The sequence below is a fragment of the Gopherus flavomarginatus genome, chromosome 1, assembly GCF_025201925.1.
Source record: "Gopherus flavomarginatus isolate rGopFla2 chromosome 1, rGopFla2.mat.asm, whole genome shotgun sequence".
NCBI classification, from domain to species: domain Eukaryota; kingdom Metazoa; phylum Chordata; order Testudines; family Testudinidae; genus Gopherus; species Gopherus flavomarginatus.
The window spans coordinates 302,839,642-302,862,897 of NC_066617.1; the positions used below are offsets into that span (position 1 = coordinate 302,839,642).

At 45.2% G+C, this 23,256-nt stretch overlaps 1 protein-coding gene across 2 annotated transcripts in view; it reads right to left on the reverse strand.

Annotated features, from left to right (window-relative positions):
* The window catches only part of TDRD3 (tudor domain containing 3), a 287,845-nt gene that overhangs the window by 178,775 nt on the left and 85,814 nt on the right, over nt 1-23,256 (reverse strand). The window contains exon 3 of one of the 2 annotated variants that reach the window (XM_050948387.1): nt 9,009-9,074. In XM_050948387.1, the coding sequence (XP_050804344.1) occupies nt 9,009-9,074 (66 nt within the window). The remainder of the gene's footprint in view (nt 1-9,008; nt 9,075-23,256) is intronic. The other variant, XM_050948388.1, reaches the window with a different exon arrangement.

Consider the following 23,256-nt stretch of genomic DNA (forward strand, 5'->3'; position numbering starts at 1 on the left):
GAGGATCCAACACTGGAAAGGTGACTTGAGAGGTACAAGGAGAACCAAGGAAAGAGACTCAGAGAAGCCAACAGAGTATAACATTTCAAGAGGATGAGCATAGACCACTGTGTCTACGGTGGCTAACAGATAAAAGAAAATGAGAATGGAGTACTGGTTTTGACATTTGGCTAAGTCGTCACTATACATGTTAATGAGAGCTATGTCAGTTGAGTGCAAGTGCATTCAAGATGAAAATAACTACTTACCTAACAATACATTCTTATGTAGGCAATTACTGTAATTGTCACAAATGCTACATACATAGTCAAAAGTGGGATAGCGAATGAGAAAGGAAGAGCTCCACAATGTAATCTTCCTAACATGTAGCTCACATTATGAAAAAGTTAGACCATCCTGTATTACTTGATTGATTTTACCAACTAATGTATATGACAATCAAAAAAAAAAAAAAAGGCCAGTGAAAACTGAGGAAGGAACAAAAATATACAATCATGTATGCTGCTGACGTGACTTAATTACTACAGAAGTAGTAGGAAACCTACTATGTAACTCTAAAGAGAATGCATAGTAATTACAGGGTAACTCGTAACTCCAGTTAGGTTTGATCACTGCCAAAAGCACCTCTCCAATCAATTATCAGAAATGAAGTTCCTTTTTAGCACTTTTTCTGAAGTGAATGTTTAACTTGTAACAGAAAACTAAAAAAACGCTTTAAACATGCCAACAGTAATATGTATTTCACAAGTCTTATTCGTATTTAATTCAAGATGCTTCTTGGTTATTCATTGCATATATGGAGAGGGGGATTTTTTTTTAATTTTAAGCTAATGTAGCCATCTGGTGGCTGATGTTGGTAATACAGATTTTAAAAACCATGCAAAACATATATAGAGAACAAAATGTGTGTGTTAATACACACACATACAATGAACCTGTGTGCCAGTGACGATATTTGAATACCTGTGTCTCACTTCACATCTCTTGTCTGTCAAAAAATATTTTATATGGACTCTGTGCTGTCTTTCAAGGTATCCTAACTGTGAATAATCCTTAAAACTTAAATCTGCAAATCTCTGTGTCTGGGCCATTTACATTAGTTATTTTACAAAAAAAAGTCATTTCCTGAGGAAGATTAGATTAATTAGAAATGCATGTATTCAATATGCAAACAGTTATAGCTGATCTGAAAATACTTTCCAAAATAATCTAGAACCGTTTAATCATGTGTTAAATTCAAACAAGAAAGTAAAAGTGGCACTCCTCCCATAAATAACTTGAAATATACTTTCTGATTTTTTTCCTCAAGTTCCTCTCAGTCACAAATTACTGGTTAAGGCTTGGAGAGAATCCCAAGCGGCAAGTATTGCTGAATCACAACAACCAGGCTTACTTATAAAATGTGCCATTTTTACATGATCTCATGTGCTTTTGCAGTGTTTGAATAATTTATGGTATATCCCACAGAAGTAATAAATAATAAAAAGACTGAAGAGGTTGTCAGAACTGCTGCATATCAGGTGATTTTAATTACTCAAATATTGTTCAGTTTAGAAAATAAACTTATTGATAATGGTACCTGTTGATCTGGGCCAGTGACTCTGAAACAAAGCGATATCCAGACAAAAAGTTCTCCTCAGCAATCATTATCTCATTACCTCAGAAAATCACTTACCTCTCTTTGGAACAGACTATAGGGAACTACCAGGAAAATAAATCCCAGCCCTAACATGATTTAAATAAAATAAAGTTTGCTACAAAAATTGAAAGGAGTTGATCATAATCAAAACTGCACAAAAAAAACTCCACAGATTTCAGACTCCCTAGCCTCACCTAAGGAAGTCCAAATCTCTAAACCTAAAGGAATTCTAATAGTCACATCTTTAACAATGTGTGCCCATTTTTCAGACCTTTCTCCTCTTATCCAACATATCAGAGTTTGAGTCCCACGTGTTAGTGATGTTCAGTTTGTGTAAGAAACACCTCCCTCCCTCTCTCTGAAATCTTCCGTCTTTATCTCTCATACCCTTGAGCAGGAAGGAGACCAATCAGCAAGAGTGGTTTTGGTCCCAGTCAACTAAGAACTAATCTGGAAAAGGAGTCCTCTGAATCAAAGCTTCTTACCATAAAGGCTGGCACGGCAGAGTACTGTTTCAGGGGAAATCTTTTTTCCTAGGAATTATATGCAAGCATGCTAGGCTGTACGTATTACCACATGAAATGCAGCAGTTACCTTCTGATTACTTCTCTTTATTTGCCATGAATCCAGCTACTTTAAAACCTTACATAAAACAGCCTTTCTACTTTTTAATAACTATATTAAACACTAAAGCTAAATATTTAAAACTACCAAAACAAAGAAGATGGCTCAAATACCACTTACATTCATGGAAAGAGAAGAACTGATGTTAGGTGGACCTTTAATAAATGTAGTTTGGAACATTTGGTTCTACAGTCAATGTGCATGGGTTCCCCAACTGTTAAACTGTTTTGAATGATTAAGAACACAAGAACAGCCACACTGGGTCAGACCAAAGGTCCTTCTAGCCCAGTATCCTGTCTTCAAACAGTGGCCAATGCTAGGTGCCCCAGAGGGAATGAACAGAACAGATAATCATCAAGCGATCCATCCCATGTTGCCCATTCTAGGATTGCAAAGCACAGCATGCAACTCCTACACTGCACATCTGCAGAAGCAATTTCACAAGGGAGAGTAATACTTTTTTGGTCTCCCTTAGTGGTCACATAATTGGGCCACAATGTTCTTTCCACAGAAACATATGGATTTGCTTTTAACAACTGATTCTGCTGACGAGGAAGTCAAAATTCTAGGAATAAGGTTTGGAATGGTTGTAGAGTTCTTAATTAATAGCTCGTCTTAATTAGCCTCTTAGAGTTGGTATGGCAACTTCTACCTTTTCATGTTCTCTTTATGTATACATATCGTCTCACTATATGTTCCATTCTATGCATCTGATTAAGTGGGCTGTAGTCCACAAAAGCTTATGCTCTAATAAATTCGTTAGTCTATAAGGTGCCACAAGTACTCCTCCACTGTTAGCAGACAGGATCAGGGTGTGTTGTAGGGGGAGCTTAATAATGAGAGGACCTTCCCTAGTTACTGCTTAGGCCAGGGCAAGGCTCTTTTGGTTTATGCCAACAATCCTATATTTTAGGGGATGTAACTTATTTAAATAAAAAGTGGCCACTCTCTTACTTACTCAGTATAGGACACCTTTTATCCTGTATTTCAACTAGGGTGTAGTGCTGCCAGAGTGGTACAGAGCATTGCTCCTGCGCCTGGATTCCAAGACAGAACAGTATTCCGCTTTGCCAAGTGCTGCTGGTTGGCAACTTGCCAGATGCACATTTTTGCAATGTCACTCAAATTTGGCCCTGCCACCCTACTGAAAGTTGCCCCTCCCACTCTGCTGAAAATTGCCCCTCCCACTGAAATTTAGAATGGTGTCCCCAGCTAGTTACAACCAAGCCTCCCAGAGGTGCACAGCACTGCAGCAGGCAAACACTACCAACTTCAGCCTCTGACAACTCCAGGCACCTGTGCAGAACTTGAACAGAAGTCATAGCAGCTGCCCAGCGTCTGAGGCCCTTGGTTCTGTGTAGCACCCAGAGCTGAAGACAGAGAATTCCTAAAAAGAGCAGAGGAGAAAGTACTCAACCTCAGAGGCTCAAGTCAAGATTTGGAACATATGAGGTCTGTCCCATATTTCTGAAATACAGTGTTGGCAACTGTACCTCACAGTGAGATAATTCTCAGAACCCAATTATGCTGAAGTGTCTTCCACTTTGTGGAAGGTCAGGGGTTCTCAAACTTCATTGCACCGCGCCCCCTTCTGAAAAAAATTACTAAATGACCCCAGGAGGGGGGACCAAAGCCTGAGCCTGCCCAAGCCCTGCTTTCCTGGGGGGAGGAGACCAAAGCAAGAGCCCTGCCGCCCAGGGCAGGGGAGGGGTAAAGGGACAAAGCCTGAGCCCACTGCCTCAGATGTAGAGGCCAAAGCTGAACCCCAAGAACTTCAGCCCCAGGTTGGGGGCCTGTAACCCTGAGCTCAGGCTTAAGCCCCAGGCCCCAGCAAGTTTAACACCAGTTTTGGTGACCCCATTAAAACTCGGTCACAATCCACTTTGGGGGTCACGACCCACAGTTTGAGAACTACTAGGTTAGTTGATTTGTGCTCTCTCTACTGGGGGCTCTGTCTTCAGCAACAGAACAAAAACACAGTACATTTCCAGGTATTATGGTTATTTTTTTCTTTTTAATTCTTACAACAGAGATAGGTAAGAAAAATCTAAAATAGTCAAGCTGATATTTAGAATCTAAAAGATAATTCTCACTAGATAATTTTAATATACAATTTAAGACTCAACTAACAAAGATATACCTATAGAAATCACATCCCTCAAGTGCACATAATGTAGCAATCTACATTAGATTATGACTGAGGAATAACAATAGATTTATAAGAGAGCTTTGGAATTTAAACTAAGGGTGCTGAACTCTTTTTTCACCTCCCCAAGCAGATGCTTTGAAGCACAATTCACTGTTTTTCTGCATGCAATCCTACAAAGTATAGCTGTATTTCTTGGCAATTTCTTCCTGTAACAGCTGGCCATTACTATCTCTGTTACTTCTAATACACCTATCGCCATGGCATCCAAAGGCAGAGCCCTTTGTGAAACACAGTCTTGGGAAAACGTATGACAGAGCTGCATTCTCTAATCTGTTCTGAAATGACAGTAAATATAGAATTGAGTGGTGACCAGGACAACTAGATTAATAACTAAGTTTTCAGTATGCAAATATATTTCTTAGAGAGAATGTCCTTCACATTTTGAACTAATGAAGGCATGGTAACAAATATTTCAGCAAGCATTTTCTTTGAGGGTAAAGCCCTGAAGCAGATGACAAGTACGATTATCTGGTCTACTCTCAGCTATCAGTGAAAACTAACAAACACTTACCCCTCAAGTAATCCATAAGAGTGTAAAAAGAGGTCAGAAAATTATAACACTTAAATCATTTTAGAAATTAAATCAGTTCTTGAAGCTGTGCATTTGCCAGGGTTTGGTGGATATCACATGAGGAAAAAAAAACAAAAACCCAGTGATATTTCAACATAGTTGCACTGGGGTGCAACTATGTTGAGGTAGAGGAAGCCTGAAGTATTTTATTCCTTTTCACGCTAATTTCTCAGTATGACAAAAGCCCAGGACGGAGGACAGCCCTGCCGAACCCAGAGTCTTCCCTGGTCTGGGAGACGATAGCATAATGTGAGGTGAACGTGTGAACCAAAGCCCTACAAATGTCCTGGATGGGGACGTGGACCACGAAGGCAGCCGACAAGGCCTGCATCTGAGTCAAGTGTGCCCTCACAATGGGTGGCGGGGGGACACCCGCCAGCTCATAAGAGGAACGGATGCAGGAAGTGATCCGATTGGAAAGTCGCTGGGTGGAAATCAGCTGGCCCCCGCGCACTCATCCGAGGTGATTAACAGTTGCAAGGACTTCCTGAACGGCTTAGTCCACTCAAGGTAGAAAGACAGAGCCTGCCACACATTGAACGTGTGGAGACAGCGCTCCTCACTAGACGCATGGGGCTTGGGGCACAGGACCGGTAGAAAAATGTCCTGACCCATGTGGTAGGCAGAGACCACTTTCAGGAGGAACGACGGGTGTGGGTGGAGCTGGACCTTGTCCTTATGAAAGACCTTGTACAGCGGATTGGAGGTCAGGGCTCTGAGCTCTGAGACTCACCTGGCCGACGTGATTGCAACCAGAAAGGCCACCTTCCACAAGAGGTGAGAGTAGGAGCACCTCGCCAGAGGTTCAAATGGGGGCTCCGTGAGACAAGCCAATACCAGGTTTAGGTCCCACTTTGGGACTTGGGGTCTAGAATACTGAAAAAGACGGTCCAAACCCTTAAGAAACCGGCCAGTCATAGCATGGGAAAAGACCATGTGCCCTTGCACCAGCAGATGGAAGGCCAATATGGCTGCCAGGTGCACCCTGACCAACGAGGGCACCAGACCCTGAGTCCTCAGTGGAGGAATTAATCAAGGATAAACTGGATCAGGGCGGTCACTGGGGAGACGCCCTGGTCTGTCGCTCACCTACAAAACCAGGACCACTTTGCCAAACAAGTGCAGCGAGTGGAGGGCCATCTACTTTTGAGGAGGATGCGCTGAACCTGGTCCGAGCACATCTTTTCCTCTCCACCTAACCACTGAGCAGCCACATCGTAAGTTGAAGAGCCGCTAGGTTGGGATGCAGGAGGCAGACCTGGTCCTGTGAGAGCAGGTCCGGGCAGAGTGGTAGCGGCCACAGCGGAGCTACCACCAGTCCTGTGAGGGTCCCGTACCAGTGCTGCCTGGGACATGCCAGGGCAAGCAGGAGGACCTGTGCCGTGTCCAACTTTATCTTCTCCAGGACTCTGCTGACTAGGGGGACAGGGAAATGGTGTAGAGAAGCCAGACTGACCAGGACAGGAGAAAGGCACCACAGATAGCACCGCTCCCCAGACGCCTCCTGGAGCAGAACCAGGGGCATCGTTGGTTCTGCCAAGTTGCGAATAGGTTGACCTGGGGAGTTTCCCACCTTCGGAAGAGCCAGTGGGCCACTTTTGGGTGGAGGGACCACTCATCTTGCGAGGAAAGGTCCCTGCTCAAGCGATCCACCCTCTCGTTCCAGGTGCCCAGTAAGTGGAAGGCCTTCAGGTGGATGTTGTGAGCTATACAGAAGTCCCGCAACCTGAGGGCTTCGTGGCAGAGGGCAGAGTATCGGGCCTCGCCTTGCCTGTTGATATAGAACATCGAGGCCATGTTGTCCTCACTACCTTGCCCTCCAGGTGCGAGTGGAAAGCCATACACGCCAGCCGCATCACCCTGAGCTCCTTGATGTTTATATTTAGGGTCAAGTCTCGAGCCGACCACAGGCCTTGGGTCTGAAAATTCCCCACATGGGCCCCCCAATGCAGGTCCGACGCATCAGACACCAGGTCCAACGATGGGGCCCTGTCCCTGAACAGGACCCCTTGGAGCACGTTTTTTGGGGCGGACCACCACCGTAGGGAGGCAATCACAGCGTCCGGCACAGTGAGGACCTTGTCCATCCTGTCCATGGCCTGGGAGAACTTCAAGGCCAACCAGAGCTGGAGGGGCCTCATCCTGAGTCTGGTGTGATGGACCATGTACGTGCATTCCAACATGTGACCCAAGAGTTGCAAGCAAATCCTGTCTGTTGTCACCAGGAACCATGTGATCGAATCAATAAGACTTTCCAGGGTCTCGAACCTGTCTGGCAGGAGAGAGGCCCTGGCCGACACTGCATCCAGGGGCACCCCGATAAACGCTGGATCAGGACTAACGTAGACTTGGTGTTGTTTACCAACAGGCCCAAGACAGTGCACGTGGACAGGAGGAGCGCGACATGATCCCTCACCTGCGACCTGGAGGGCTTCAGGCGTGGAAGGCATCCGGACATCTGGAAAGGCCTGTTCCGAAGGGGCCAGGCCACTCCGCTCAGCTTGAGTCAGAGGCCTAGGGCCCGGTGGGGATTGAGGACTGCCCAACATGGACCTAGCCTCTGTCCCAGATTTCCCTCGGTGCCACTGTGAAGAGAGAGTTTTCCTGGCCCCCCTGGCGTGCCCCGTGGATGGGGAGCAGTGGCAACTGGTCGATGGTACCGGAGGATTGCCACGTACCGACGCCCCTATCCCGGGTACTGGTATGGAACGGCATGCTGGGGTCGGGGTCAGTGCTGACTCCATTAGGATGGCCCGGAGCCTAATGTCCCTTTCTCTTTTGATCCGAGACTTAAACGATTAGCAAATCTTGCACCTTTTGCTGACATGGGTTTCTCCGAAGCAGCACAAACAGTCTGCGTGCGGGTAACTTCTTGGCATAGAATGCTTGCACGACTTAAACCTCAGGATGCCCCAGCCCTGGCTCATTAACTAACTAAACTAAACAGCTAACTAATTACAGGTACTAACACTGAACAAACGAACAGTTCTGGGGCCAAGCTACAGCAAAGCTGGAGCAGAGCAGTTCCAACGCACCTTCACTGGCAACAAGAAGGAACTGAGGGTAGGGGGAGCACGGAGCTCCCTTTATACTACACCAGGCAGGTGCCACTCCAGGGGGTACTGGGAGCATTCCCCTCTACAGGTATTGCAAGGGGAAAAACTTCCGGCACCGGTGCACGAGGCGAGCACACACGCCTACTGTGGAATACACATGAGCAACCACTCGAAGAACCCTTTTACAGAGAAAACTTGTTTATTTAAATAGTTAAGAGCTACATGCAGACAAAGCACAGTTTGGTTCAAAACTCAAATCTACTCTGCAATACAAAATGTCTCAAATCAGCTTTTTACTGTTTATTATCAGAGTTTCTTCTGTTACTGTTTCCCTTCACTAATGTTAGCACTACATTTGTCATGGTTTCAGACAGATAGAAGAGCACCAATCGATGATCAAATCCACACAATGGATGGCCATTCTGCAACCTTACTGAAAACGAACCTGTTTTTACTTGGTTCAGTAATTAAGTACTAATGAAAAATGTTTCCACAAACCTTCCCCATCAGCAACAGTAAGTCAAAACGCAGAAATCAAAAATAACTATTTGCATTGAAAACTACTACCACTTATAAACAAAAACAAGGGAGTAAAATTAAGTATGAGGACTAAGCACACAGAAACCCAAGTTGTATAAATAAATCAATCAGATTTCTATTTATTTAACTGACTGAAGAGCCTGTGCTCAAAACACAAACAGAAATGGCTTACACTTTTCAAAATTTCCAAAACTTGTGAATGAAATATATGTATGCACTAAAAAAAACCATACATACTATGCAGATACAGTATTTAGATATTTATGAATTAATGTGAGCCAGAATACGCAAATACGACGAAACATATAGCTATTATCAAGAAGTCAAAATGGATGGAGGAAGATAAATTAGTAACTCATTCTTGGGTACCTTTTCCACCTTTCCACCATTGATGTCACTGGGGAGGAATTTCTTGCCAATAGTTCTTAAATCTGTCTGAAATCAAAATAGAGGATAACAAAATTTCAATTTAAATATATTATCCCAAATATGCTTTGTTAAATACAGTGGCAAAAACAGGCTACATTTTCCAATATTACACACAACACTTTTAGCTTGCATATTATGTGTTACATTTACCAGTAAGTATACATCTGTTAAGAAAAGAAGTTCTAGAATTTAATTAGTACAGAATTATGAAGATAGTTATTTTAAATGCATATTTATTCTTATGAACTCATTATTCTAGACTGCTTTTCAAAAACTGTTAAAATGTTTAAGTTGCATATTTTTTCTCAAATATTAAGTAACACTAATTAAACACATTAATAGAAGTCATTTAGACATTTAACATACGTTTCTTTCTTCCTCTCTTCACACTTTTTGAAAGACCAATTTCCAGTTGTATGTCTTTCAAATCACTTAAAATTTGTGGATGATTTTCACAATTATATCCAGATACAGTTTACATCATATTTACATTAAGGAATTAATTACTGTTGAGTTTAAATGACTGCTTACTTTGGGATTGAGCCAAGTAGCTAATCAGTATTGTCCCATTCAGCAGACATGTGACAGGGACATCAAAAATTAGAGAAAAAGCATTCATATGATCAAGGAAGCCACTGGACCACAAGCACTCGCAACAGGGGATATAAACACAATTTAAATAAGCATTTCAGTTACTCTGGGTTTGGATAACAGGATGATACTTGATGTCTAAAACCTGTACCACACAAAATTAGTGGAAATTAATCCAAATCTTACCAAGCTTCTTGTATGACTTGTTACTGCAGCTACATGTTACAAGCTAAAACAAGAGTGCAGTCTAGATTAGCATCTAAGAGTTTATCTACACAGGAACTTAGTGTCAAGCATGCCAGGGTGAATGCACGGCATACTAGCCTGCCACGCACTAAGTCACCGCATGGGACTCTGCTACAGTGCACTAAAAATTCTGTCATGCACTTTGACATACTCTTTTTGACACTTTTTGCATGTGGTAGCAAGGTCCACCAACGACTGAGTATGCAGCAAGCTAGTGAGCTGTACAGTCACACCCTAGCTTGCCATGCACTAAGTCCCAGCGTAGACAAGCTCTATATTTTTTCTATATTTCAATGTTTGAAACAAGTCTGTTGCCTTTAAAAGAAAAAGTTATGGATAATGTAAATTTCTCTGTTGAAGACAAAGCACTTCCTTATTTTATTAATGCCTTCTTACAGATTTTGAAAACGGCCTGTCATCTATTCATATAAACCTTATTCATGCAGAAATGTAAAATGGAATTGCTACTATTACTTGGATATTTATTTGCCCTGGTATCAGTGGGCTATTATATTATATGGGCTATCATCCCAATTCAGAACTGACAATTATTGGTTTTTAGCAGCTAAAATAAAATAATCCAATGTTTTATGCTTTTAACTTTACACGTATGTAATACTGAAACTATTCACACTTTATAGAATGGAAGCTGCTTACTGGTTTCACTCTAAATAGCTATTAAAAAAAGGTCAACCCACTTTCTGCCCTTTTTCTGCAGTGTAAAAATAGTCATATACAATGTACATGAGAAAATATATTTGCTTTTGAACTTCCATACATTTTGTTGTACATAAGCCTTTCCTAATTTTAATATGCACATAAGGCAGATAAGTTTTAAAGTTGAACTTGTACTAAAAGTCTTAAAATTACGTTTAAAAATATTTAAGTCCAAATTCATTATGGTAGGGTTTTTACTGTATTCATTTCCCCAAGCTCCTTAACTGTAATAATATATTAGGAATAACAGCCATAAAGTATTGAAATTAAAAAGAAATTCATGCTCAATGTACTTGAAACAATATTTTGTTTTGGGCTGGGGGGATATTAAGGTCCTTTTTTATGTTTTTTGGGGGGGAGCGGAAAGGGTTTCTCCCATTTCATCAGATTGCAAAAAGTAATCAAACTCCTTTTACAAGAATACTCTGTGATCTACTCTACTTTGGACACTGGCTAAACTGTATTTTATAAATCATATAAATGTGTTTTGCTACCAATGTCATGGAGGGGAAGGGGATATATCAGTTTCCTGAAGCTGACTGAAACTACACGAGTTGTAACAACCATCTTCTATAAGTATTAACCTTTTGATTCTCCAATTTTTATTAGTAGTGACCTTGCACATGCATGGTTTTGAAAACAGCACCTATAGGTGGTTTCTCAAAAATCTAAAACAGCATATGGTTAAATAACCTCATCTGTCTGAAATATCTCACACATTTATATTTTATAGTTTGAGAGATGTGTCTTTAAATCTTGAAAAAATGTTTTCACCTAAATTTGTGTTTGACAGTAACAAGCTATGTCATCCTGGATTGTTCTGGAAAAACTTTTATAATATGATGTTTGGAAGGAGCAGGAGATCAGTTATTATTAAACTATCACTAGCAATTTAGACAAACTACTTTAGCTGACATAAAAGTTGTAGTCTACATATTAATTTCACCTCTGCAGTGATTTAACCCTCCCGGCATCAGCTACTTGGTTTGAATATAAAAATATAAATTGGCACTGAAACTAGTAATGTTAAATTATTCTTGGGTGAGCACCAAACAAGATCCACTTCCTTCCCATATTAAAGTTTATTTATAAATGATTGATTTATTTTAGATTCATGTGATTTGATATTAATCCATTTTATTTTCATTTGATGTTTTCTTATATAATTTATCTAGCTAAATAAAAACATAAAACACTAGAAAACTTATATAAGTTGGTCCAGATCGTTATTCTCCAGACTTCAGAACTGTAAAGACTCAGTCATAGATAAAAGATTTTTCACCTTCTTTAATCCTCACACAGAATTTAAGTGATCTGCAGGGAACAAACCTGTCATTTGGCAATAACTTCTCATTTTCAAAAGCTAAACCACATTAAGAGTTAGCTAAATAGGTATTTCATATTTCCCTAATATTCCTGATCATGGAAGCAGTTGCTATAGCTGTCACAGAGACATTATGCCATCCCAAAGATGACGGGATGGGTATCCCATGTAACGCTCTTGTAAGACATTGTGCAAACAATGAAAACATTTGAAAACCCTATCTAGCAAATTTATTGTTAATATTTCAAAAAAAGAGCTAGTTACATCTTAGATTAACTCAGTTTTCATTAAAAATCCCAAATAAGTCCTTACACTCCCAACATTACATTTTTTCTTCTAGACTACACTGCTATTCAAAACACACAACTTGGCCAAGTGACAACTTTGGGTATGATGAGGATGTTAGTTACCTGTAACTGAAGGTTCTTTGAGATGTGTGGTCCCTATTTGTATTCCTATTATGAGTGTGCATGTGTCAGAGCTGGAAGGTTTTCATAGCAGTTTCACAGCAGTGATCCTCAAGAGTCATGTGTCTCCTCACGCTCCCAGTCAAGGTTATAAACAGGCCATGTGGGTTGATCCCTCTCCAGTTTAATTAATATATGGAGATACACTTATCTCATAGAACTGGAAAGGACCCTGAAAGGTCATCAAGTCCAGCCCCCTGCCTTCACTAGCAGGACCAAGTACTTATTTTGCCCCAGATCCCTAAGTGACCCCCTCAAGGATTTAACTCACAACCTTCGGTTTAGCAGGCCAATGCTCAAACCACTGAGTTATTCCTCCCCCAGTGACACTCTTTCTGCTGAGTATGCTAGTCCTCCTCAGAGGAGATGGACAGTGGGTACTGGAATACAAATCGGGTCCACACATCTCAAGGAACCTCCAGTTAAAGTTATGTAATCTCCTCCTCTTCTTTGAGTGATGGTCTCTATACGTATTTCAATTGCGGATGTATAGCGAGCAGTAATCAGCGTGGAGGTGCAGGAGGAAATGTAGTTCAGTGTGGCCCACGGCAGCAACTGCAGCTGCCCCTTGGGCGATGGCACAGTGGAAGGTGAAGGTATGAACAGAGCATCATGTCTCTGCTGGACAGATATCTTGCCACGAGACATCTGTTAAGTATGCTGATGTGGCAGCTTGTGCTTGCATACAGTACACTGTAACTGTACCCAGCAGCTGTATGCTGGAGAGCGCGTGGCATGTCCAGATGCACCCGGAGACTCATTTCCATTGGGAGAAGAGCACTTGACCTTTGGACCAGTCTGCAATTCCTACAAACAGCTTCAGCGAGGCCAGAAAGGCTTGGGTCCTCTGGAGATAAGAAGGCGAGTGCATGGCGGACACTGTAAAAGCAAAGGTCCTGTCCACATTGGAGGCATTTGCTTTGGGATAGAAAACAGAGAGGTGAATGGACTGATTGAGATGGAACTCTGACACCACCGTTGGGAGGAACTTAGGGTGCAGCCTAAGTGAAAATCTGTGTTTGGAAAACATGGTAGGGGGGACCAGCCATAATGGCCACCAGCTCATTGACCTGTCTAACGGAGTTAATGGCTACCAAGAACAGTACCTTCATTGGAGAGATGAGACAGGGAGCACATTGCCATTGGTTTGAAGGGCAGCTTTGTGAAAGCAGATAAGGACAAGATTAAGGTCCCATAGGCTTGTGGGCTTGAATACTGGGGAAAAGGTGCTGGGAAGACTTCTCATGAAATGGTGGTAGGGCGAGTAAACACTGGCACCATCCATCGCACGAAAAAAGGCACTAAGCGCTGCCAAGTGGACCTCGATAGAGCTGAAGGTGAAGCCTGCCATTTTGAACTTGAGGAGGTAATAAAGGATGATGCATATAGAAAGCTCACTCAGATTGGGTGATGGCAGCGAGTCCAAGCAGTGAAATGTTTCCATTTAATTTCGCAGCAGGCCCTCCTGCTTTGAGTAAGGATGTGGTACTCTGGGGGTAGAGCGTTCTTTGTCTATCCTCGAGCTCCATCCAAAAATCAGGCCATGAGGTGAAACAGGTGTGAATTGGGATGGCAGACTCATCCCCGATGTTGCTTGAGAAGGTCTGGGAGTGTTTTGAGGCAGAAAGATGCCTGGGTGGAGCGTCTGAGGTGGTACAGGAACAAAAACTGATGTGGCCAATACAGGGCGATGAGTATTATGGCAGCCTGGTCTTGTCAAATCTTGTGGAGGACTTGTGGTAGGAGGGGAATGACAGGAAAGGCATAGTGGAGGTCTCCCATCCAGGACAGCAGAAGTGCATCACTTTGAGAGTCCTGCTCCAGGGCTCCCCTGGGAAATAAAGAGGCAACTTGCAGTTCTCATGAGTGGCGGAGAGTTGCGTCGTGCTGTTCCCACTCATGGTTGAGGTGGAGAGCACTGTTGAGCAGCATCAGCTATGGAATTTTGGGTACCCAGGAGGTATGTGGCTGGGAGCATGACATGATGGCAAAACACCAGTTCCACAAGTGTATGGACTCTGAGCAGAGCAATGGAGACATGGCGCCCCATTGTTTGCTGATGTAGGTGACTACTGCAATGTTGTCCAAGAGGAGCTGAAGATGCTGTGATTGGATCATAGGAAAAAAGGCCTGGCAAGTTAGGCGAGCTGCTCAGAGCTTCATAATGTTGATGTGGAGTCTGGCCTTTTGTGGCATGCGAACACCCTGGATTGCGTGATGGTGTAGGTGAACCTCCCAGCCCACAAGGGAGGCATCCATTGTGATGGTGGTCTGCTGGGTGAGAGAAATGAAGGGGGTACCAACCATGACATTGGAAGGGTCAGCCCATGAGGTGAGGCAAGCCAGAACCATTCAAGGAACCAGGACCTTGGCCACCAGGTGATCTCTGAGGGTCTGCACAGGGAGAGGAGACAACTCTGTTGTAGACAACACATACATAGATACACATATACAGTGTCACGTAGGTGCAGACCACAATATGGGCAAACGGGGAGAGGCAATGACATACCATGATGTGAGGGGCGCAGCAGAGTTTCGTCACTAGGGTAGTTAGCGTTGCGAAGTGGTCTGGTGGAAGGAAGGCTCAAGCTGCAACTGAGTCGAACTATGCTCCAATTAAGTTGACCATCTACGTAGGTACGAGCACTGACTTCCACTCATTGATGCAGATGCTCAGAGAGGCTAGAGAGCACAAAGAGTGGATATGGCAGAGGTAAGCTCCTGTCGAGAGAGCACTATGAGGAGCCATTCATTGAGGTAAGGGTAACACCAAGTAGCCAAGGCAGTACATGTGAGCCATCACGATCACAAAGGCCTTCATGACGACTCGCGGAGCCATCAAAATGCTGAAAGGGACGACTCAGAATTGGCAGTGATGTTGCCCTATATGGAAGCAGAGAAATCTTCAATGGGCCAGGCAGATGTCAAGAGTTGCAAACCAGGCCCCGGGTGGGAGGGAAAGCATAATAGAAGCCAGCATTACCACATGGAACTTGGATTTTCAGATAAAGGCAATGACATACCATGATGTGAGGGGTGCGGCAGAATTTTATCACTAGGGCATTCAGCGTTGTGAAGTGGTCTGGTGGAAGGAAGGCTTGAGCTGCAACTGAGTCAAGCCGTGCTCCAATTAAGTTGATAACCTGCGTAGGTACGAGCACTGACTTCCACTCACTGATGCAGATGCTCAGAGAGGCTAGAGAGTATGAAGAGTGGAGATGGCAGAAGTAAGCTCCTGTCAAGAGAACACTATGAGCCACCATTCATTAAGGTAAGGGTAACACTAAGTAAAGATCGAGAATGGGACGGCACCCTTCTTGGGGATGGGGAAGTATGGGGAGTAGAAGCCTCTGCCTACATAGGAAGATGCCATGGTCTCTATGGGCCCCTTTGCAAGAAGAGTTTCAGCCTCTTGTTGGAGTAGACATTGAGGGTAGGGTCCCCTGGGAGTATATGGGTTAGGAGAAATTGCAGGGGAAACGAAAGAAATTCTATAGAGTATCCATGGTGGCTCATCTCCAGTACCCAATGGTCTGTGGTAATCTTGCCCATAATTGTGGGTGAATAAGGCAAGATGGCTTCCAAAGACGATATATGGGTCCATGGCGGCAATGGGGATGGTTCACATCTCCCAACCAATGCATCAAAATCGTGCCTTGGGTTGTTGGTGGGTGAGGGTCGAGGAAGTAGCCACAGCAGAGATTGTACGTCACTGACACTGGGACCGGTGGTGCTTGTGTGGGGGTTCCTGGTGCCACTGGTAGTACAGCAGGTAGGGTGCATATGATCGGGGGAAGAATTTTTGGCATGGCTGTTTGCATCATGGGGCTGGAGCATAGATCCACAGTGAAGTGTGGCCCTTGAGTTCTTTAACAAGTGAAGGAATTCGTCAGTCTTAGACTAAAATAACCTGTCCATATCAAAGGGGAGGTCCTCAATGGTCATTTAGACCTCTCAAAGGAAGCCAGAAGACTGAAGCCAGGAGTTGCAGCACATAATACCCATGTGAGTGAGCACGAGGCTACATCAGCCGTGTTGACAGTCTCTTGGAGGCGACCTTGGCTATGAGGCACCCTTTGCCCACTAGCGCCTGATATTGCTGCTGTTCGTCCGCGGATAGCTTGTCCTTGAACTACGCTAGTCTGGCATAGGTTTTTAAGTTGTATTTGGCAAGTAGAGCCTGGTAGTTAGCGATGCAAAATTTCAACGCCGCCAAGGAGAAGACCTTCCCTATCAAAAAAGTCTACCATTTCACTGCCCAGTCTGGAGAAGTGGACTTCTGGGGGCATTGGCTGCCCTCTCTGTGGTCACGTGCATCACCAGGGACCTGGGAGGATGGGGAGGAGAAACAAAAAGTCTGCCTCCCTAGCTGGGATGAAAGAGTGCTCTTCTGCTCATTTCAGTGTGGGAGTAAAGGTGGCCAGGGAGAGCCAGACCACTCTACAGACTGGAGTATGGCATCATTAATGGGAGTGCCATCCTTGAGGGTCCCTGAGACTGGAGGGTGTCAAGAAACTGGTGCTGCTAGTACTCAACCTCCTCCAGTGGGATGCTCAGATCCACTGCCACCTTTTGTAACAGGTCCTGATACTGCCTCTCGTCACTAGGGAGAGACATGGAGACAGGAATGAGAGCTTTGTCCAAAGAGGAGGAAGTGGCTGTAGAAACCACGGAACCGGCAGTATGGGCTCGACCGCCACCTTCTCCTCAGAGCCCGATGGTACTAGTTGAGGAGCCAGGGCAGACTGGTACGAGACCTGGGAAGGCAGGTACCATGGGTCGCATGGGTCCCAGAGTGGACAGTGTAGCCAAGGAGTATGGGCTTGGGGGTTCAGTGAGCCCTAGGAGTATTGGTACCACACTGCCAAGGCTGGGTCAGAAGCAGGAAGATAAGGAGGGTGGAAGCAGGAGTCAGTGCTGCACTGGATACAGGAGAGAAGATTGGTTCTTGTTCCGAAAATCCCTCAGAGTCCAAAAATGCCTCCAGTAGCAGGGGAGACAGTGGTGCAGGGAAACCACAGTGCATTGTTGGCATGGCCCTCTCTGGCACGAGCAGGACTGGCTTGCTTGCTGAAGTAGGGACTGCATGGGTCAATGACAGGCCAGAGAGCAGCAGCAAAGATGCATAGGGCAACTCCAGTTCTTCCATGGATAGAAGGGGCTCCAGATCGCCCAAGGACATGGGAAGTGTCCTTGAGGCAGCTGAAGACGAAGGCAGAGTCTGTGGAGCCAGCTGCAGCGAATGTTGTGGAAGCAGCAGCAGAACAGGCGATCAGTGTGCAGGAAACGGCACAGACTGGGCAGGTACAGAGGCCACCAATCAATGCCACCACATCCCTTTTCTTCTTCGACTTACCCTACAGGCAGGGAAGCTTGGGTGCCAGTGCAACAGTGCCAGCACGCGACATTGCACCCGACCTGGCATGGCTCTGGGAGGAAACACTGCGCTTAGAAGCAGCCCTGTCATAAACAGATAGCTAAGGGTTAATGTCTCTTTCACCTGAAGCACCTGACCAGAGGACCAATCAGGAAACCGGATTTTTCAACTTTGGGTGGAGGGAATTGAGTGTCTGAGTCTTTTGTCTTTTGTTTTCTGGCTGCCTGCTTTCTCTGAGCTTTGGAGAAGCAGTTCTACTTTCTAGTCTTCTGTTTCCAAGTGTAAGGACAAAGAGATCAGATAGTAAGTTATATGGTTTCTTTTCTTTGGTATTTGCATGAATATAAGTGCTGGAGTGCTTTGATTTGTATTCTTTTTGAATAAGGCTGTTTATTCAATATTCTTTTAAGCAATTGACCCTGTGTTGTATCATCTAATACAGAGAGAACATTTGTACTTATTTTTCTTTCTTTTTATATAAAGCTTTCTTTTAAGACCTGTTGGAGTTTTTCTTTACTTCAGGGAAATTGAGTCTGTACTCACCAGGGAATTGGTGGGAGGAAGAAATCAAGGGGAGATTTGTGTGTTGGATTGCTAGCCTGACTTTGCATTCCCTCTGGGGGAATAGGAAAGTACTTTTTGTTTCCAGGATTGGGAACAGAGAGGGAGATTCACTGTGTTTGGATTCACAGAACTTGTGTCTGTGTATCTCTCCAGGAGCACCTGGAGGGGGGAAGGGAAAAAGGATTATTTCCCTTTGTTGTGAGACTCAAGGGATTTGGGTCTTGGGGTCCCCAGGAAAGGTTTTTCAGGGGGACCAGAGTGCCCCAAAACACTCTAATTTTTTGGGTGGTGGCAGCAGGTACCAGGTCCAAGCTGGTAACTAAGCTTGGAGGTTTTCATGCTAACCCCCATATTTTGGACGCTAAGGTCCAAATCTGGGACTAAGGTTATAACATGGTGGCAGCCGGTGGGATATAGATAGAATCCAGAAGCCAGTAGGAATATTATATTTTTCTTTTCTCTGCTAAGGGCTTTTTAGCAGAGAGAAACAGTTTGGTTTTAAAAGGGAACCAGAGAGAAATTTTTTTTTCTGCTCTCTCTGGCAGTTTGTGGCTTGCATGTTAAGCAGAAGTCGTTAAGGACTATTAACAGTCTTTTGTCACACAATAGCACTCCCATTGAGAGTCATACCAGCACTATATGAATGCAAATAAAGTGGTTTTTCAGGTTTACTTGACATTGAAGATTAGCTAAAGGCACTGTTGCTAGGCAGACTTCAGGAGGCAACAGAGAACCTGCAGTTCAGAGGATAAACACCGGAGGGCACCCCAACACAAGAAAACAGGAACCATGACTTCTAAGGCAAAAATTAAGGCCGAAGAGCAATTCAAAGAAGCTGAACACAGGCGACAAACGGAGATGAAAGAAAGAGAAGAACAAATCAAAGAGGCAGCACACAAAAGAAAACTAGAAGAAGAAGAGGTGGCCTACCGAAGGAAACAAGCAGAAGAAGAGTTGGCCCACAGAAGGAAGCAAGAAGAAGAAGAGGCGGCCCACCACCGAGAAATGGAAAAACAACAAAAAGAGAATGAAGAGAAGGAAAAACAGAGAAAACATGAACTGGAGTTGGCAAAAGCTGGGCTGCCTGTGCCAGCCAACCCTAACAACCCGGCGCCAAATATTGCTCCACAGCCCAGGAAATTTCCCACCTACAAGGCAGGTGATGACACCGAGGCCTTCTTGGAAAATTTTGAAAGAGCCTGTCTTGGGTACAGCATTCCCGAAGACCAGTACATGGTAGAATTGAGGTCACAGCTCAGTGGACCTTTAGCAGAGGTGGCAGCTGAAATGCCTAAGCACCAAATGAATGACTATAAACTTTTTCTAACCAAGGCCAGATACAGGATGGGGATAACCCCAGATCATGCCCGTCGGCGCTTCAGAACCCAAAAGTGGAAACCAGAGGTGTCATTTCCCAAACACGCCTACTACATTGCAAAAAACTATGAGGCCTGGCTAACAGGAAACAACATTCAAACCTTGGAAGAACTGAACCTCCTCATACAAATGGAGCAGTTCTTGGATGGTGTTCCTGAAGACATCACGCGGTACATACAAGATGGAAACCCCAAGAATATCGCTGAGGCGGGGGAAATTGGAGCCAAATGGATGGAACTGGCAGAAAGCAAGAAAGCTACTGTCAAGGGGAACGATTACCCCAGGGGGCACACAGACCATAAACCCTACAACCGAGGACAGCCAAAGACCCCACATACCACCCAAGTAAAGCCACAGATACCCTACCCTTCAACCTCACCAGTCTCCAGTAACTCACCTCGGCCCAGTGACCCATCAGATGGAAGATGCTTTAAGTGTAATGAACTGGGACATATCAAGGCCAAGTGTCCCAAGAACACCATGCGAGTGCAATTCATTACACCACCATCACACCAAAGATCCCCAGGCCCGGATGCCTCTCAAATACCCTTGGAGCGAAGGGAAAATTTGAGAGTGGGCGGAAAGAAGGTTACTGCGTGGAGAGACACGGGGGCACAAGTGTCAGCTATCCACCAATCCTTCGTTGACCCCAAATTCATCAACCCAAAGGCCAAAGTTACAATTTACCCCTTCATGTCACAAGCTGTAGACTTGCCTACAGCTCAACTGCCTGTCCAGTACAAAGGCTGGTCAGGAATGTGGACTTTTGCAGTCTATGACAATTATCCTATCCCCATGCTACTGGGGGAAGACTTGGCCAACCAGGTGAGGCGGGCCAAGAGAGTGGGAATGGTTACACGTAGCCAAACCAGGCAAGCTTCCAGACCCATTCCTGTTCCTGAGCCGTCCACAGAGGCCCCGTCTGTGTTACCAGAAACCCAGACAGAGGTAGTGGACCCGGATTCCATGCCAACCACTGAAACAGCCACAGCACCTCCAGTCCCAGGCCCGGAACTGGAACAGCAACCAGCACCAGCAAGTGCAACCACATCTTCAAACTCAACGCCAGAGGGCGCCAGCGAGCCAGAACTGGCAGAAGCAAAAGACAGCCATACCCAAAAGGCTCAGCCAGAGCCTGAAATGCCCTCAGGTGCACCAGCGGAGAGCGGTTCACCAGCAACGGAAACAACCCCATCACCTACAGCGCTTCCAGAGGGACCAAGCCCAAGTCCACAGTCTGAGGAAGAACTGGTAACCCCAGCCTCAAGGGAACAGTTCCAGACTGAGCAGGAAGCAGATGACAGCCTTCAGAAAGCTTGGGCGGCGGCACGGAGCACCCCACCGCCTCTCAGCTCTTCTAATCGATCCCGGTTTGTTATACACCAAGGACTTTTATACAAGGAAATTCTTTCTGGTGGACACCGGGAAAAATGGCAGCCGCAAAAACAGTTGGTGGTTCCAACTAAGTACCGGGAGAAGCTCTTAAGCTTAGCCCATGATCATCCCAGTGGCCATGCTGGGGTGAACAGAACCAAAGACCGGTTGGGGAAGTCCTTCCACTGGGAGGGGATGGGCAAGGACGTTGCCAAGTATGTCCGGTCTTGTGAGGTATGCCAAAGAGTGGGTAAGCCTCAAGACCAGGTCAAGGCCCCTCTCCAGCCACTCCCCATAATTGAGGTCCCATTTCAGCGAGTAGCTGTGGATATTCTGGGTCCTTTCCCAAAAAAGACACCCAGAGGAAAGCAGTACGTACTGACTTTAGTGGACTTTGCTACTCGATGGCCAGAAGCAGTAGCTCTAGGCAACACCAGGGCTAACACTGTGTGCCTGGCCCTAACAGACATCTTTGCCAGGGTAGGTTGGCCCTCCGACATCCTTACAGATTCAGGGTCTAATTTCCTGGCAGGGACCATGGAAAAACTGTGGGAAACTCATGGGGTGAATCACTTGGTTGCACCCCGTACCACCATCAAACCAATGGCCTGGTGGAAAGGTTCAATGGAACTTTGGGGGCCATGATACGAAAATTCATCAACGAATTCTCCAATAATTGGGACCTAGTGTTGCAGCAGTTGCTGTTTGCCTACAGGGCTGTACCACATCCCAGTTTAGGGTTTTCACCGTTTGAACTTGTGTATGGTCACGAGGTTAAGGGGCCATTACAGTTGGTGAAGCAGCAATGGGAGGGGTTTACGCCTTCTCCAGGAACTAACATGCTACACTTTGTAAGCAACCTACAAAGCACCCTCCGACACTCTTTAGCCCTTGCTAAAGAGAACCTACAGGATGCTCAAAAAGAGCAAAAGGCCTGGTATGACAGACATGCCAGAGATCGGTCCTTCAAGGTAGGAGACCAGGTTATGGTCTTAAAGGCGCAACAGGCCCATAAGATGGAAGCCTCATGGGAAGGGCCATTCACGGTCCAAGAGCGCCTGGGAGCTGTAAACTACCTCATAGCATTTCCCAATTCCTCACTAAAGCCTAAAGTGTACCATGTTAATTCTCTCAAGCCTTTCTATTCCAGAGACTTACAGGTTTGTCAGTTTACAGTCCAGGGAGAGGATGCTGAGTGGCCTGACGGTGTCTACTACGACGGGAAAAAAGACGGTGGCGTGGAAGAGGTGAACCTCTCAACCACTCTGGAACGTCTGCAGCGGCAGCAAATCAAGGAGCTGTGCACTAGCTTCGCCCCATTGTTCTCAGCCACCCCAGGACGGACTGAACGGGCATACCACTCCATTGATACAGGTAATGCTCACCCAATCAGAACCCCACCCTACCGAGTGTCTCCTCATGCCCAAGCTGCTATAGAACGGGAGATCCAAAAGGCCTTTACCCAACTTAAGGCAACGCTCATGTCGGACCCTGTGCTCAGGGCCCCGGATTTTGACAAGCCATTCCTAGTAACCACAGATGCATCTGAGCGTGGTATAGGAGCAGTGCTCATGCAGGAAGCAACAGATCACAACTTCCATCCTGTCGTGTTTCTCAGCAAGAAACTGTCTGAGAGGGAAAGTCACTGGTCACTGGGACTTGCTTCTAGGCCCATGAGAGTGCTTCCTAGTCTCATGTTTGGGCTTCTCCAGGATCGCTGGTGCCGCCGGATCTGAGGAACAAGTAGTGCTAGGAGACATGCTCACCGCTGGTGACGGACACTGCACCATCAGTTCCAACGAGCCCAGATGCAAGTGTGCACGCGGCTTCTTGGCCTCCTCTCTAAGGTGCTCAGGTGCTTCCTAAGCCGAAGTTGTTGCGCTTCCCAGGTCCACAGCAGCAAAGCCTTACAGATGGCACACTGAGCAGCAATATGAGCTTCCCCAAGTCAGTAGAGATAGCGTTGATGCTCATTGTTCATGGAGAACGAGTGAGGGCACAAAACACAGTTCTTGAACCCTGGATTGCAGGACATAGTTCCCAGGAAGGGGAGGGGTCAGACGCTGACCAAGGAAAACTATAAGTAACTAATTATCACAACTACTTAAACTATCTATACTAAAAAAATAATAAAGAACTACATACAACTAC